Source organism: Salmo trutta, chromosome 9, assembly GCF_901001165.1.
Source record: "Salmo trutta chromosome 9, fSalTru1.1, whole genome shotgun sequence".
NCBI classification, from domain to species: domain Eukaryota; kingdom Metazoa; phylum Chordata; class Actinopteri; order Salmoniformes; family Salmonidae; genus Salmo; species Salmo trutta.
The window spans coordinates 12,771,036-12,789,548 of NC_042965.1; the positions used below are offsets into that span (position 1 = coordinate 12,771,036).

General features: G+C 43.7%; 1 protein-coding gene across 1 annotated transcript in view; it reads right to left on the reverse strand.

Annotated features, from left to right (window-relative positions):
* Window positions 1–18,513, reverse strand: part of LOC115199912 (voltage-dependent N-type calcium channel subunit alpha-1B) — a 141,867-nt gene that overhangs the window by 12,412 nt on the left and 110,942 nt on the right. The window contains exons 33-45 of the mRNA XM_029762453.1: window positions 14,457–14,658; window positions 12,641–12,805; window positions 10,317–10,427; window positions 10,101–10,184; window positions 9,359–9,364; window positions 9,003–9,119; window positions 8,787–8,852; window positions 8,490–8,581; window positions 8,090–8,240; window positions 4,403–4,530; window positions 4,018–4,114; window positions 1,201–1,306; window positions 169–276 (exon numbers count right to left, since the gene is read on the reverse strand). Coding sequence (XP_029618313.1) covers window positions 169–276; window positions 1,201–1,306; window positions 4,018–4,114; window positions 4,403–4,530; window positions 8,090–8,240; window positions 8,490–8,581; window positions 8,787–8,852; window positions 9,003–9,119; window positions 9,359–9,364; window positions 10,101–10,184; window positions 10,317–10,427; window positions 12,641–12,805; window positions 14,457–14,658 — 1,433 coding nt within the window. The remainder of the gene's footprint in view (window positions 1–168; window positions 277–1,200; window positions 1,307–4,017; window positions 4,115–4,402; window positions 4,531–8,089; window positions 8,241–8,489; window positions 8,582–8,786; window positions 8,853–9,002; window positions 9,120–9,358; window positions 9,365–10,100; window positions 10,185–10,316; window positions 10,428–12,640; window positions 12,806–14,456; window positions 14,659–18,513) is intronic.

Here is an 18,513-nt window from a genome sequence, read left to right on the forward strand (position 1 = left end):
AAATATATATTTTTTAATGTTGTTTCAGAGTGAGGAGTCTGGGGCTTGCCACTTTAAGATGTGGCGTAAACAGAATCCCACACAGTCCTGGTATCCTTCTTGTAAAGATTAAATATATCAGTGACATGAAGCAAGGATCAGAGAGGACTGTCATGCAGAGGTGCTTACGTTTGTGTGGTGTAACCAACAGATCCATAGTCTTCTGTGAAAGGCTTGGCCAAACTGTAGAGAGCTCTTTCTTCAGTTCAGCATCAGAAAGACGCTGGGCAACCATCCCTAAGGAGAAGATCACAAGAGAAAATAGAATATTCTAGCACCAAATACACACAATTATCTAATGTCAGTATAGCAACAAATGAGAAAGACCGAAAAGTAAACATGAGTTTGCAGAGTCATTGTGGAGGTGAACCAGAGAGAGAATAACTTATTGAAAGTGACAGTGAGCAGTGAAGCTAGAGAAAAGCATACTGTACTGTGATGTCATTCAACTACGCAGCACAGGCCCTAAACACAAAACCCACCACAGAGCAGCCTAATGAGACCAAATGGGACCCATATCTACTAATGCAAACCTTCTGTAAGCAACAAACAAGCAGCATATGTCCCTGCTGCACATCCAGGGGACATCACAACATCTGTCTGTCTGTCTGTCTGTCTGTCTGTCTGTCTGTCTGTCTGTCTGTCTGTCTGTCTGTCTGTCTGTCTGTCTGTCTGTCTGTCTGTCTGTCTGTCTGCTGCTGCCTGCCTGCCTGCCTGCCTGCCTGCCTGCCTGCCTGCCTGCCTGCCTGCCTGCCTGCCTGCCTGCCTGCCTGCCTGCCTGCCTGCCTGCCTGCCTGCCTGCCTGCCTGCCTGCCTGCCTGCCTGCCTGTCTAGGAGGACAACATGTGATGGATGGCTAAATCTAACATTTACAACTAGTGTTTGTTGCTTTTGCTTGAGTCATCAAGTCGGCCTCATGATAGGTATGCACCTAGCCTATCATGTATCACACAGGGGTGGAGAGGGGACAGAGTGGGGGAAGGGAGGGGACAGGGTAGGGTTAGAGGGGACAGGGTAGGGAGGAGAGGGGACAGGGTAGGGGAGAAAGGGGAAAGGGTATGGGGGAGAGGGGATAGGGTAAGGGGGAGAGGGGACAGGGTAGGAGGGAGAGGGGACATGGGAGGGGGCAGAGGATAGGGAGAGAGAGAAGGGCGGTCTCACCTGAAGACAGTTTGATCTCCAGGGCCGTGCGGATCAGGGCCATGAGAGTGGAGGTAAAGTGGACTGTGTTGTCATCAGCGATGGGCATGTTCATCTTGACTAGCCGCTGGAGAGAATGTGTGGACGGAGGAGGAGGTTAGAAACACACTTCTACTGTTAACACTTCATCCAGACCATCAGCCAATCAGGAGAAACCAGTCTGTGTGCTGCTGGTAATATTCACAGAGGCCCCTACAGCACACAAAAAGCTTTCTCAACGAGTACAAAGAGGAGACAAACTAAACATTCACATTCACTGCTATTGGCTACAGTATGCACTATGCTGCAAGTCAAAGTGCACCGGTGCAAGACTGACATTGATCGAAATAAAAGTGAGAAAGGGCATGTACGCATAACCATGGAAGTGCCTCAAAGATCTCAGGAGCTCCACTCTGTGGTTGATATACCAACAATCAAACTGAGGTAAAAAGTATTATGCTGCTCAAGTCATAAACATCTTGAGAACCAATGCCTAGCATCTACAGAAAAAGCATGTGTCACACACAGTCCATTCCAAATAACCTGAACTGCTAATCAAAGAGATGAAATCTACACCACTATATGCACACAGAGAACTATGTTTGATGTTTAAGCTATTGTGGTAGAGTTGAGCTCCCCTGAACACAAAAAGCATTCACCTACTATCAGTTGCAGTGCAAAAGTACGACAGAAGTCAGAATGAGAGAGGAGAGGAGGGGAGCGATGAGACACACACATACATGTGCACACAAATCCATAGAGAGAAAGTAGAGATGAAAGACAGGATGAGAGAGAATGAAAGATAGAAAGACAGAGAGTAAAGCACACATATTTCTCACACAGGAAAGCAACAGAAGCAACACACACTGGCCCACAAAACGAAAAACCCCTAGTGGGTAAACTCAGGGGATAGACTGAGATAAGGTAAGGGAGAGCAATACTAAACCCCTTTCCTATAAAACAGATTGATTGATACAGGATTTAAATCTGGGGACAGTCCTGGATTGGTTGAATATGTCTGTATTGTAGAGTTAAATCCAAATATTCTTCCATTAATGAATCTGCGCATGCCTGCTGTGTTGGATGTATTAAAGGACAATTCCGTCACTTTTCAACATCATAATCACCATCTCCAGCACCATACCAGTTCTACATATGTGAAAACGGCGCGTTTCTATGATCTGTGGTTAAAAAGATAAGAAGAAAGTTCCCAAAAAACGGTCATTTTCTAAACTTGTAACAAGTTTCTAGCCAGAGGGAGGGTATTTTCTTCCTCCCCATGTCACCGCAAATCACATAGTGTTTGAAAATCACTATTTTTTAAATGTTTTAAACTTTTGATGATGTCTTCGGGTATAACTTTTTAACTTTATAATTTTTTCTACAGAAAGTAGAAATGTGGCGTTTTCACATATGTAGACAGTGGTATTGTGCTGGAGATAATAAAATGAGGTTGGAAAGTGGTGGTTGCCCTTTCAATTACAGAGACTGGATTATATGAAAACCTATTACGTATTTATTATCCTAAGGAATTTGACACCCACTACCGTAAATGTTACTAAATACTTAGTAACATGTTTTCACATAGTGGGGATACCGTATGCGTCTCATGGTCTATCTCGCCGCCTTTAGTGGCCATCACCTCACAGGCTGAGCTTGCTCCAAATAAAGTAGCTATGCCCAAAGAAAGAAGGGGAGGGAAGGGGCTACACCAAAGAGATCAGAGCGTTAGCAAAACAAACTAAAGAAACAAGGGAACACTGCAGAGCACAGAGATTGGCTGGAGGTCAAGCCAATGGGAAGACAGGTCGAGCAGAGGGAGTGGCTACCTTGTAGGCGACTCTTGGCGGACAATTCTTTCCCAAACCTAAGGGTGGGGACATGTGGAGGAGCATCTGATACATATCAAGGTACTTGATACGGCCACTTCACAGAGTAGGAAACAAAAAGCCAAATAAAGAAGGATGGAAAGTTAGAGGAGGACAGGAACAAAAAAATGTTTTGTTGAAGAAACCAAAATGAACAGGAAAAAACAAAAACAGAAATCTGTGTTATTTAGATTTCCAGTAGCGACATGGAGATGGATGCCATCTTTGGCCACGGTGGGCCAGGGATGCATCGGTGCGGTGGTGAACTCAGCTCAGGAGGAAGTGAGCTGCTCAGATCCCTGAGGGGAGACATGGGATGGAAGAGTGAGTCTGGAAGAGTGAGAAGAAGAACACACAGGATGCTGATGGGGAGAGAATGACAGCATTGTACATACTGTGGATGACGGCTTCTGCATGCTGAGAGACATCCAGGGGGGTTCACCAGAAGTACGGAAACAAAGGTTTCAATGCCAGACTTGTTTTAATCTTAATTAATTAAAGCCCTCCTTTCTCTTTACAACGTTTACGTCTAGGATCCTAAAAACACATTACAGTACGTAAAGACGTTGATCCGATTCAGATGTGTTCATGATCGGAATCAATTTAGGACTAAACATCCAAACGTAATGTTTAATCTAACTGTACATTGATAGGAGATGGAACAGGTACAAACCAGAATGTGTTCACTGCATACCTCGACACATCATATAGAAAGTAAGCATTACATAGGGATTCCAATGTCAGGTAGAGTTGGGTTTAACATGGCTTTGAAAGCTTTGTTTCCAGTCTGGCATCTTTAACCAAAGCCAGTCAGTCTGGAAGGGCGGGTGCTAGTGTGTAGGCGAGTCATTGGTGCACAGCCATTCACTTAAGTTTCTTGGCATAGGAACACAAAGCACCCTAGTGGAGGAAATGTTCTGGGGTTGCTAACCTTGTACGCTACCCTATTAGGGCAGTTCTTCCCTAAGCCAAGAGGGGGCGAGATAATTCGTAACAAGTTGTACATATCGTTATAGCGAATCCGTCCGCTGCAAAAAGAACAAGCAGATATAAAACAACAACTTCAGGACAGCTTCAAGAGAACAATGATGATCAGAGGGCTGACAGGGTACTAGGAGGTATGCTACCATACCATACCCTCTACATGACACTACATGGAGGATTGTCAGCAAGTCACAAAGTATCAGGCAGGGATTAGGCAGTCCCCTCCATACTAGCAGCTGTAATACTAGATATCTCTCTGACTGGGCACAGAGGCACAGTAGGAGCACCAGCCAGCCAGATGGCTGAAGGGAGGGAGGGAGAGGGACACATACCAGGCAGCAGGGTCGTACTCAGCCCAAACACGGATGAACTCATCCAGATGATGAGGCCCCAGTATAGACGAGTCTCGAGTCAGGTACTCAAAGTTATCCATGATGACAGCCACAAACAGATTGAGCATCTGGAAGATACATTTCACAAGGATTTATGGGAATAGACACAGTATGCTGGCACAACACTAACTACCAATCCTACGTTTCAAATCAAATCAAACTTTATTTGTCACATGCACTAAATATAAGTGTAGACCTTACCATGAAATGCTTACTTACAAGGCCTTAACCAACAGTGCAGTTTAACAAGAGTTAAGAAAATATTTACCAAATAAACTAAAGTAAAAAATTATAAAAAGTAACACAATAAAATAACAATAACGAGGCTATATACAGGGGGTCTGTGTGCGGGGGTACAGGTTAGTTGAGGTAATTTGTACATATAGATAGGGATGACTATGCATCGATAATAAACAGTGAGTAGCAGCAGTGTACAAAACAAATGGAGGGGGGGTCAATGTAAATAGTCCGGTGGCCATTTGATTAATTGTTCAGCAGTTTTATGGCTTGCGGTAGAAGCTGTTAAGGAGCCTTTTGGTCCTAGACTTGGCGCTCCGGTACCGCTTGCCGTGCAGTAGCAGAGAAAACAGTCTATGACTTGTGTGACTGGAGTCTCTGACAATTTTATGGGCTGTCCTCTGACACCGCCTATTATATAGGTCCTGGATGGCAGGAAGCTTGGCCCCAGTGATGTACTGGACCGTACGCACTACCCTATGTAGCGCCTTATGGTCAGATGCCGAGCAGTTGCCATACCAGGCGGTGATGCAACCGGTCAGGATGCTCTCGATGGTGCAGCTGTAGAACTTTTTGAGGATCTGGGGACCCATGCCAAATCTTTTCAGTCTCCTTTTCAGTCTCGCCCTCTTCACGACTGTCTTGATGTGTTTGGACCATGATAGTTCGTTGCTGATGTGGACATCAAGGAATGTGAAACTCTTGACCCGCTCAAGAGAAACTCTTGACCCGCTCGGGCCACGATCAGCTCCTTAGTCTTGCTCACATTGAGGGAGAGGTTGTTGTCCTGGCACCACACTACCAGATCTCTGACCTCCTCCCTATAGGCTGTAGCATCGTTGTCGGTGATCAGGCCTACCACTGTTGTGTCGTCAGTAAACTTAATGATGGTGTTGGAGTCATGTTTGGCCACGCAGTCGTGGGTGAACAGGGAGTACAGGAGGGGACTAAGTACACCTCTAAGGGGCCCCAGTGTTGAGGATCAGCGTGGCAGAAGTGTTGTGCTTACCCTTACCACCTAGGGGGCGGCCCTTCAGGAAGTCCAGGATCCAGTTGCAGAGGGAGGTGTTTAGTCCCAGGGTCCTTAGCTTAGTGATGAGCTTCGTGGGCACTATGGTGTTGAAAGCTGAGCTGTAGTCAATGAACAGCATTCTCACATAGGTGTTCCTTTTGTCCAGGTGGGAAAGGGCAGTGTGGAGTGGTATTGAGATTTCGTCATCTGTTGGGGCGGTATGCAAATTGGAGTGGGTCTAGGGCAGGCCTGGGCAATTCCAGTCCTCAGGGCCTGATTGGTGTCACACTTTTCACCCATCCTTTGCAAACACACCTGATTTAAACTAACTGCATTGTTAACTGAAGATCATGATTAGTTGATTATTGGAGTCAGGTGTGTTAGCTGGGGCAAAAGTGTGACACCAATCAGGCCCCCAGGACTGGAGTTGCCCAGGTCTGGTCTAGGGTATCCAGGAGGATGCTGTTGATGTGAGCCACGTCCAGCCTTTCAAAGCACTTCATGGTTACCGATGTGAGTGCTATGGGGCGGTAATCATTTAGGCAGGTTGCCTTCACAGGGACTATGGTGGTCTGCTTGAAGCATGTAGGTATTACAGACTTGTTCAGGGAGAGGTTGAAAATGTCAGTGAAGACACTTGCCAGTTGGTCCGCGCACGCTTTGAGTACACGTCCTGGTTTTCCATCTGGCCCCGCAGCTTTGTGAATGTTGACCTGTTTAAAGGTCTTGCTCACATTGGCTACAGAGAGCATTATCACAGTCATCCAGAACAGCTGGTGCTCTCGTGCATGCTTCAGTGTTGCTTGCCTCGAAGCGAGCATAAAAAGGCATTTATCTCATCTGGTAGGCTCACGTCAACGGGCAGCTCATGTCTGGGTTTCCCTTTGTAGTCCGTAATAGTTTTCAAGCCCTGCCACATCCGAAGAGCGTCAGAGCCGGTGTAGTAGGATTCAATCTTAATACTCTATTGATTGATGGTTCGTCTGAGGGCATAGTAGGATTTCTTATAAGCGTCCGGATTAGTGTCCTGCTCCTTGAAAGTGGCAGCTCTAACCTTTAGCTCAATATGGATGTTGCCTGTAATCCATGGCTTCTGGTTGGAATATGTACGTACCGTCACTGTTGGGACGACGTCGTCGATGCACTTGTTGATGAAGGCGATGACTGAGGTGGTATACTCCTCAATGCTATTGGATGAATCCCGGAACATATTCCAGTCTGTGCTAGCAAAACAATCTTGTAGCGTAGCATCCGCGTCATCTGACCACTTCTATATTGAGCGAGTCACTGGTGCTTCCTGCTATAGTTTTTGCTCATAAGCAGGAATCAGAAGGATAGAATTATGGTCACATTTGCCAAATGTAGGGTGGGGGAGAGCTTTGTATGCATCTCTGTGTGTGGAGTAAAGGTGGTCTATAGTTTTCTTTCTCCTCTGGTTGCACATGTGACATGCTGGTAAAAATGTGGCAAAACTGATTTAAGTTTTTCCTGCATTAAAGTCCCAGGCCACTAGGAGCATCGCTTCTGGATGAGCATTTTCTTGTTTGCTTATGGCCTTATAGAGTTGGTTGAGTGCGGTCTTAGTGCCAGCATCGGTCTGTGGTGGTAAATAGACGGCTACGAATAATATAGATGAGAACTAGGTAGGTAATGTGGTCTACAGCTTATCATAAGGTACTCTACCTCAGGCGAGCAATACCTCGGGACTTCTTTAATATTAGACATTGCGCACCAGCTGTTATTGACACACCCCCACCCCTCGTCTTACCAGACGTAGCTTCTCTGTTCTACCGGTGCATGGAAAATCCCGCCAGCTCTATCTTATCCGTGTCGTCGTTCAGCCACTACTCGGTGAAACATTAGATATTACAGTTTTTAATGTCCCGTTGGTAGGATAATCTTAATTGTAGGTCATCAATTTTATTTTACAATGATTGCACGTTAGACAGTAGGACGGATGGCAGTGGGAGTTTACTCGCCTACGGATTCTCAGAAGGCTGCCCGACCTGCGCCCCCTTTTCCTCCGTCTTTTCTTCACGCAAATGACAGGGATTTGGGCCTGTTCCCGGGAAAGCAGTATATCCTTCTCGTCAGACTCGTTAAAGGAAAAAGCTTCTTCCAGTTCGAGGTGAATAATCGCTGATCTGATGTCCAGAAGTTATTTTTGGTCATAAGAGACGGTAGCAGCAACATTATGTACAAAATAAGTTAAAGAATAAGTTAAAAAACAAACAATGCAAAAAAGGAGCATGTAAAACGTCAGCCATCCTCTTCGCCATCTTATTCAGATCATTGTCTAATGTTAACATCCCTTATTACTGCACATCAGCAGAACATCAATACAGTTACAGTGTATGTTGGATGACATCAGTACTAACCAGGAAAGAGCAGAGGAAGATGAAAGAGACAAAGTAGAAGTAGGCGAAGTCACTGCCACACTCCTTCCCCAGGTTGCCTGACCTCTCATCACAGGCTCTGTGACTCAAACATGACAGCATGATCTCATGCCACGCCTCCCCTGTGGCACTCCTGGAAAACAAGGGCGGACAGACGGACAGAAATACCTTTTGAGATTACAATGGACACCTCTAACCAAGTTATTGCGGAAGATGGTCACAGTGTACAACTCGGGCGACGTACGATGTTGCTAGCTAAATACAACCCCTGGCTTACAGAGTTACAGGAGAGGTAGGGGAATGGAGAGGGAGAGGGCAATTGTAATAATGTTGGTGCTCCCCAAAGCAGAGGAAGGAGTGACTAAGGAAAAGGTGTATTTACCTGAACAGCAGCATGAGGGCCTGAAGAAAGGTGCGGAAGTTGTTGTGGTGAGTGATGGCTGTGTCCTCGTTGAGCTCAATGTTTCCAAACACCTGGTATAGTAAGGGATCGATTATACCCACAGATCATGCCCGTTTCTGCCTTACACTGCATAAATACTTCCTTATTCAATAAAAAACTACATTTCACACCATTTTAGTCTGTAGGCGTGTATAAACCAATTATTTTGAGGGAACATTTTCAAGGAAGTCCAGGAAGGAAATGTTAATATTTGGAAAGAATGGAAGCAGCACTCACCTGCATACCAATGATGGCATAGATGAAGAACAGCATCGCTATCAGAAGGCAAACATAGGGCAGGGCCTGAAAGGACAAGAACACTGTTCAGCAAAGTGCTCAAAATACAAGTAATGTATACAGTGTACTGTGTGTGTGTGTGTGTGTGTGTGTGTGTGTGTGTGTGTGTGTGTGTGTGCGTGCGTGTGTGCGTGTGTGCGTGTGTGTGTGTGTTACCTTGAAGGACTGGACGAAGGTCCACAGCAGGATACGGATGGTGTATCCCTGCCTCAGCAGCTTGATGAGACGAGCTGCTCTGAACAGCCTCAGAAAACTCAGATTCAAAAGCCGGTCCTACAGGACCAGAGACAAGAACACAGTCAACATTACACCCTATTCACAGGAGACAATCAAAATATGACTACTTATGACAATGATGCAGACAAAACGGCATGATTGTATTTGGCTGGTCCTGGTTCAGCTTGCTAAAGGAGGCCAAAAAATACATACATACAGACCAGTTCACACAGTGCTGTAGCTTGTGTAAAGAAGGGAATGAGAAAGAGCGATGAGACAGAAGGGTAGTCACTCACCGTTGTCTATAAGAGCAGTTGTTTAACCGTAGCAGATGGTGGGCACATCAGTGAATACATTAAACAAGAGGACAATGCAGAGAGAGGGACAGGGAGAGGGAGATGGACAGGGGCAGGGAGAGGGACAGGGAGAGGGAGGAACAAGGAAAAGTAAGAAAAATAGAAACAGTAATGACATACAGAAAGCCGGTAAAAGCTCAGAACACACACTTAAATCAGTCAAAGCATTGGACAATGATACAGACATCTGGACAGATACTGTTGGATACTGGACAGATACTGTATCAATATGAGTATAGAACGTTAATAAACAACTACTACAGGACGTGAGAGAAACATGTTGAGTGATTCATATTGAAGTGCTCAGGTGACAATAATGACACTAACACACACACACACAAACTGTTGCACTCAGCTGGACTCTGAATTGCCTCACGTTATCAGATCCCATATCAGACATCAGTGATGAATCAATAGTGTTAACATGCAGCTCTGTTCACAAACTTTCTCTCTCCCCCTCTTTGTCTCTGCTATCAGTCCTGGTCTGGAGCCAAGACATCTTTGCTGAGATGGCTATTTAGCCTGTGTACAGGGCAGGCCCACATTGTAGAAACAAACCGTCTACACAGGCTTAGGTCTCTGCGTGTCAATCATACTATTCTGCCTCATTAGCAAGTAGTGTAATGTATATAGAGGAGAGTGGAAGAAACACGGTTTGTGCTGCGCTGGACTCTTAACTTACATTGATTTCTGTGACCACAATGTCAGTTATACTTCCCAGCACTGTCACAAAGTCAAACACGTTCCAGGCATCCTTCAGGTAATTCTGGAACAAAAGGGATTGAATATCACTCACAGACTCAAGGCATGCAGTGCATGAATTCAATAAGTATCAAATCATTGATCACTTTTGCCATATTGATAGCATGCAGATAAACAGGAAGGATGATAAACCCACCAGCGGACCGAAGGCAATGATCTTCAGAATGCATTCCAGAGAGAAGAGGGCAGTGAAGACGATGTTGAAGTGCTTCAACATGGCCTCGTAGAAGTCTGGAGCTCCATGGAACTGATGCAGAAAGGAGAAACCAGTGAAGAACAAACACCATTGTAAAGGCCTCCCGAGTGGCGCAGCGGTCTAAGGCACTGCATCGCAGTGTTGCGGTGTCACTACAGCCTGGGTTCGATCCCAGGCTGTGTCACAACTGTCCGTGACCGGGAGGCGCACAATTGGCCCAGTGTCGTCCGGGTTAGGGGAGGGTTTTGCCAGGGGGGGCTTTACTTGGCTCATCGCGCTTTAGTGGCTCCTTGTGGCGGGCCAGGCACCTGCAGGCTGACCACGGTCGTCAGTTGAACAGTGTTGCCTCCGACACATTGGTGCAGCTGGCTTTCGGGTTAAGCGAGCGGGTGATCGGGATCAATATCCAGCGAAAAATCAGAGCGCCATATTCATAACCAAATCTAATAATTTCTGTTTCTCAAACATAGGACTATTTTACACCGTTTTATAGATACACTTCTCCTGAATCGAACCACGTTGTCCGATATCAAAAAGGCTTTACAGCGAAAGCAAAACATTACATTATGTTAGGAGAGTACATCGTCAAAATAGCCACACCGCCATTTTCCGACCAACCACATGCATCACAAATAACCAAAACACAGCTAAATGAAGCACTAACCTTTGACAATCTTCATCAGATGACACTCCTAGGACATCATGTTACACAATACATGCATTCTTTTGTTCGATAAAGTTCATATTTATATATAAAAACAGCATTTTACATCGGCGCGTGATGTTCAGAAAATATTTTCCCTCAAATGCATCCGGTGAATCAGCGCTACAATTTACTAAATTACTATTCGAAAACATTTTTAAAATGTAATATTGTCATTCAAAGAATTATAGATTAACATCTCGTGAATGCAACCGCATTGCCAGATTTAAAAATAACTTTACTGGGAAATCACACTTTGCAATAAACGAGGTGCTATGCTCAGAAAAATAGGCTAGGTGATACAGGTTAGCGCCATCTTGGAACCATCTAAAATCAAATATACTTTTGTAAATATTCCCTTACCTTTGATTATCTTCATCAGAAGGCACTTCCAGGAATCCCAGGTCCACAACAAATGTAGTTTTGTTCGAAAAAGTTAATAATTTATGTCCCAATAGCTCCTTCTTGTTAGCGTGCTCCGAAGGCTACTCAAAATGTACTGAAGCCCGCGGGACTTGTCGTCACGAATGTGCAAAAAATATATATTTACGTTCGTTCAAACATGTCAAATGTTGTATAACATAAATCTTTAGGGCCTTTTTCAACCAGAGCTTCAATAATATTCAAGGCACACGATTGCATTGTCTTACTAAACGTTTCGGAAGGGGAGGCTACCCATGGGCGCCCGCGTCATAGTAGTAATGGCCCTCCCCCTATGACCAACTTTCCAAGCCTCTCTTTCGGTCAGTTTCTACTGGAGAAGACTCAAACCACTTTGTAAAGACTATTGACATCTAGTGGAAGCCTTAGGAAGTGCTCAATGAATCCTAATTCACGGTGTGTTTCATAGGCAAAGTGTTGAAGGTGATTCCACAAATCAGATTTCCACTTCCTGTTAGGATCTGTCTCGGGGTTTTGACTGCCATATGAGTTCTGTTATACTCACAGACACCATTCAAACAGTTTTAGAAACTTTAGAGTGTTTTCTATCCAAATCTAGTCATTATATGCATATCCTAGCTTCTGTGTTTGAGTAGGAGGCCGTTTAAAATGGGCTCGTATTTTTTTCAAAATTCGCTGTAGCGCCCCCTATCCTTAACGTGCGTCAAGAGGTTAAGAAGCGCGGCTTGGCGAGTCATGTTTCGGAGGACACTGCAACATCAACATTCGGAGGACACTCGCCCTTTGGGGAGTTGTAGTGATGAGACAAGATCGTAATCACGAAGTTGGGGAGAAAAAGGGCTTAAAAAAATTCTAATAATAAAAAAAACACCATTGTAAATACAACCCATATTTATGTTACATTTTTTACTTTAACTATTTGCACATCGTTATAACACCGTACATAGCCATAAAATGATATTTGAAATGTCTCTATTCCTTTGAAACTTTTATGAGTGTAATGTTTACTGTTCATTTTTTATTGTTTATTTCACTTTGGTTTATTATCTATTTCACTTGCTTTGGCAATGCAAACATATGTTTCCCATTCCAATAAAACCCTTGAATTGAATTGAATGATCCTACTATATTTTCTGTGAATGAGCCAGACTGTACTAACCTTCATCATGAGCACCACGGTGTTCAGGGCAATCATGATCATAATGGAGTACTCAAACGGAGGTGACACCACAAACTTCCACATCCGGTACTGGAAGGACTGCACGTTCTCTGGCATGTAACGCGTCAGTGGCTTGGCGTTGATGGCAAAGTCAATGCAGGCTCTCTGAAAAGAGATGGAAATGAACACTTACATCCAATGTTCTCTTTCATAATCGCCACCCATTTCCTCATTATCATCATCATGGTCATCAGCACAATCATCAGTCGTCAATCCGTTACTCTTTCAAGCATTTCCTTCATTAGGACCACTGCATCTGTATCATCAACTCAGGGCAAAAGTAGCTTTTCAGAGGCAAATACTGTGCAGAAAGCAACAAATATCCAACTAGACAGCAAGCAGAGTCTATCAGAGCCATGTGCAGTGGAGATGTGTGAATCCAGAGGATGAATACATGGCTGGCTCCTCCTGGCCGTGTTCTGGTTCCAGCTGAGTCAAGTTAGTTCAGCATACTGACAGACACAGACAGAGGGGACATACACTGAGTATACCAAACATTAGGAACACCTTCCTAATATTGAGTTGCTCCCCCTTTTGCCCTCAGAACAGCCTCAATTCGTCAGGGCATGGACTCTACAAGGTGTCAAAAGCATTCCACAGGGATGCTGGCCCATGTTGACTCCAATGCTTCCCACAGTTGTGTCAAGTTGGCTGGATGTCCTTTGGGTGGTGGATGATTCTTGATACACACGGGAAACTGTTGAGCATTAAAAACCCAACAGTGTTGTAGTTCTTGACACAAATGGGTGAGCCTGGCACCTACTACCATACCCCATTCAAAGGCACTTAAATCTTTTGTCTTGTCCATTCACCCTCCGAATGGCACACATACACAATCCATGTCTAAACTGTTTCAAGGCTTAAAAATCCTTCTTTAATCTGTCTCCTCCCCTTCATCTACACTGATTGAAGTGGATTTAACAAGTGACATCAATAAGGGATCATAACTTTCACCTGGATTCACCTTGTCAGTCTGTGTCATGGAAAGAGCAGGTGTTCCTAATGTTTTGTATACTCAGTGTATATCTATCTGTGCACAGTTCAGTCGTGTTAGGATAGCATACAAACAGACACAGGGAAACATATCTGTTGTTTTAGTTTAGAATAGGAACTGACAGAGATATATCTACTATGGTTACCTAATGGGGTCCCGGTAGACATGAGGTATGGGGGATGGGGACGGCTCACTGGCTTTGTGTCTGCCTGTGGAACCACAGATGGTGCTCCAGAATCAATTGTGGACCTGTGGACCTGTCACACTGGCCCTCAGCTGGGAGACTGTACTGCAGGCTCCACTGCAGCCTCACTGCCTCAACACGCACAACTGAACCCAGCATCAACAACAACAGCAGTGAGAGAGACTGTACCTTCACTGAGTTCTCAGCCTAATGTCAGGGTTTGGCAGTACGATTGGCAACATCTACAGAGCATAGCAAGCATAGTGAGCTGATGACCAACAAATCACAAATGGAGAGAGGGACCATTGAAGAAATATTCATTGTTATTCCTTTCCTTTACTTCCTGTTCTGTAAACTCTTAGAAAAAAGGGTTCCAAAAGGCAGTCCCCATAGGAGAACCATTTTTGGTTCTGGGTAGAACCCTTTTTGGTTGCATGTAGAACCCTCTGTGGAAAGGATTCTACAAAAGGGTTCTACCTTGAACCAAAAGGGGTTCTTCAAAGGGTTATCCTATGGGGACAGCAGAAGAACCCTTTTTGGTTCTAGATAGCACCTTTTTTTTGAAGAGTGTACTGTACCTCATTTTTCTCCAGGCTGCACTCTGACATGGCCTTGTCTCCCTGCTCCTGGAACGTAATGATGATCAAGGCCACAAAGATGTTGACGAAGAAGAAGGGGAAGACCACAAAGTAGACCACGTAGAAGATGGAGATCTCTATACGGTAGCCTGGACTGGGACCCTGGTCCTCAAAGGTAGCATCCACAGAGTGCTTCAGAACACTGGAGAGGAACACAGGAACCATGCTGTCAGTATATGGAACCACTCACCACAACAGCCAAATGTAGTTAAACTACTACAACAAGTTTAGTACAGCAACTACAATATGACTAAGATCTAACTGGAAACGAGGACACCATTTCAAGTTCTATGTCTAAAATGAGGGACATAGTCAATTAAAAGCTTTTGTTAAAATGTAATAGGCATGTGATTAATGTTTAATGTTGATGATAGAAAGGTCCATTTTCATCAGCCGTGTTAAAATATTCCTTACCGTAATAGCCCAACTGAGAGAGAGCCTGGCCACTTAGCCCTCCAGGTTATGAGGACTGAGTCTTATTTAATGGACTTCTACCCTGACCTAAATGACTCACCAGTCCATCATTTTTACATATTATGCATCACTGGATTATTTAATAACATAGCTAATTCAATGATTTCATTGAGGAGGACAGAGGAGCCGGAATAAGAAGGAGAATTATGATCATGCCGGAAATTGCACAGACAACCCTCTCTGGTGTGCTGACCCAACAAGCCTGCGCACTTTGCTTGAATACGATATTAAAGACAATTACAGAGACTAGCACAGCACATTCTCAGAACATATCCCCAGGGCAGGCTTGTTCACCCTCTAATGTTCTAGTACTGGGTCTTTCTATAATTAATGGGGCCAATGTGTGACATTGGGATAAATGTTTTAAAATGGTTTGAAACAGAAATAAAAAGGGTTTTCATGCAGTTCCACATGCGTACTTAGAGGAATAAAAGTGAATGTATGCAAATTGGCCCATAACTCCACCTATTCAACATCATAGGCCCAGGACTATATATCCTTTAAGCAGGGCTCATACAGACATTGGCAAATGAAATTCAAGAACTCTCAGGGACTTTTTCAAGCACTTAATTGTAATTTTCAAGGACCGCAATGTTAAACAATTGTATAATTTATATAATTATACAGTACATATAGGGCCTAATATAGAACACCCTCAAAAAGCATGAAAAAAGTGTGAAAAAAATAGGCCATTAGGCCTTGCCAATGCATTGATATTCAAGTTATTATTACATTCTAAAATATGTGAGAATAATGTGGACTTGCCTGACTAAATAGATTGGATGCATGCATGGTGATTTATCTCCTAGCCTTTGTGGTCGACGCAGGCACACATAATAGAGCCATGAACAGCGGTAGCATTAATTTCACCATTTGAATCTCACCATCGTTGTTTTATAATGAGATAGTGACCAAAAACCAGGTTCATTTTTTAATGGAAGGATTTGTATGGAAACCCAAGTTGAAGACAACATTAGATATTGTTGTCCTCATAATAACTTGCATGTGGTTTTAACCTAACAAAAATGTCAGATTTTCAAGGGATGCCTATTCCAGTACTTGAATTTCTGAGCTCCAATTTCAAATTCAAGTAGGGCTACTTCAAGCCCCTTGTATTGTTTAAAACTGCAGGTGTAACATGGAAAGCAAAATGTATTTGTCATGTTATTTCATTACCAGACCATGTTGTGAATAAGCACACTAGACTGTGTAATTTGTTGTCATTATATCCAGAATAATATCACGTAGTAGACTCGGTGTCCAATCCGAGGCCCTTGATGCTTTCTCTGTTACATCTAACGAGACCCTGCTGTAAATCAAATGGACAACAACAGATGATCACCATCAATTCGCTAGGGACATTAGATCCAATGTGGATCCAGGCAAAGCGGTTTTCACCGGCATAACGAAGAAGACACCAAAATATTCTGGACATTCCTTTGCGATCACCTTTTTTCCAGCACTTGGGCTGTTGTTGCATCTCATTCACTATCACAACAGTTGTTCATCACTTCACTGTTATTCGGAAAATTCCTTCCTTGATCAGATGATGATGTGTGAAAATATCAAAAATATTACGTCGTAACTAATCAGCTGGACACCAAATGGCATCCAACAAGTATCATGCATAATTATTGAAAATGATTTAGGTTTTAAGTATCAAGGTAAAGGGACTCTTTCGGTTAGAAGCATTCGATTTTGCAATGCTTACATTATTTTGGATTTCTGTGCCCATGAAAGCTGTTTTCACCCCTTAACATAAGGAGACAGGAAATGTTACGTAGTTACACAGCATTTCTGAGATCTTTATACAAAAAAACTGTCCGACAGCTATATACAGGATTCTTACAGGGTTCAAGTTTAATGTCTAATTGATCTGATTAATGGTTGATATATGATATAATGACAATTTATACTGGACAGAAAAGTAATGTTTTATGTCACATGACTTTGGACAAATCCGTAAAGACAATAATCATGATAAAGGGTTAAACATCGGTTTTAATCGACTCCTGAATTTGATTGAATATACTGTACAGTTGAAGTGGGAAGTTTACATACACCTTAGCCAAATACATTTAAACTCAGTTTTTCACAATTCCTCACATTTAATCAGAGTAAAAATTCCCCTTTCCCCTTCTGTCTTAGGTCAGTTAGGATCACCACTTTATTTTAAGAATGTGAAATGTCAGAATAATAGTAGAGAGAATTATTTATTTCAGCTTTTATTTCTTTCATCACATTCCCAGTGGGTCAGAAGCTTACATACAGTCGTGGCCAAAATTTTTGAGAATGACACAAATATTAATTTCCACAAAGTTTGCTGCTTCAGTGTCTTTAGATATTTTTGTCAGATGTTACTATGCAATACTGAAGTATAGTTACAAGCATTTCATAAGTGTCAAAGGCTTTTATTGACAATTACAGGAAGTTGATGCAAAGAGTCAATATTTGCAGTGTTGACCCTTCTTTTTCAAGACCTCTGCAATCCACCCAGGCATGCTGTCAATTAACTTCTGGGCCACATCCTGACTGATGACAGCCCACTATTGCATAATCAATGCTTGGAGTTTGTCAGAATTTGTGGGTTTTTGTTTGCCCACCCCCCTCTTGAGGGTTGACCACAAGTTTTCAATAAGGTCTGGGGAGTTTCCTGGCCATGGACCCAAAATATCGATGTTTTGTTCCCCGAGCCACTTAGTTATCTCTTTTGCCTTATGGCAAGTTGCTCCATCATGCTGGAAAAGGCATTGTTCGTCACAAAACTGTTCCTGGATGGTTGGGAGAAGTTGCTCTCTGAGGATGTGTTAGTACCATTCTTTATTCATGGCTGTGTTCTTAGGCAAAATTGTGAGTGAGCCCATTCCCTTGGCTGAGAAGCAACCGCACACATGAATGGTCTCAGGATGCTTTACTGTTGGCATGACACAGGACTGATGGTAGCACTCACCTTGTCTTCTCCGGACAAGCTTTTTTCCGGATGCCCCAAACAATCGGAAAGGGGATTCATCAGAGAAAATGACTTGACCCCAGTCCTCAGCAGTCAAATCCCTGTACCTTTTGCAGAATATCAGTCTGTCCCTGATGTTTTTCCTGGGGAGAAGTGGCTTCTTTGCTGCCCTTCTTGACACCAGGCCATCCTCCAAAAGTCTTCGCCTCACTGTGCGTGTAGATGCACTCACACCTGCATGCTGCCATTCCTGAGCAAGCTCTGTACTGGTGGTGCCCCGATCCCGCAGCTGAATCAACTTTAGGAGACGGTCCTGGCGCTTGCTGGACTTTCTTGTGCGCACTGAAGCCTTCTTCACAACAATTGAACTGCTCTCCTTGAAGTTCTTGATGATCCGATAAATGGTTGATTTAGGTGCAATCTTACTGGCAGCAATATCCTTGCCTGTGAAGCCATTTTTGTGCAAAGCAATGATGATGGCACGTGTTCCCTTGCAGGTAACCATGTTTGACAGAGGAAGAACAATGATTCCAAGCACCACCCTCATTTTGAAGCTTCCAGTCTGTTATTTGA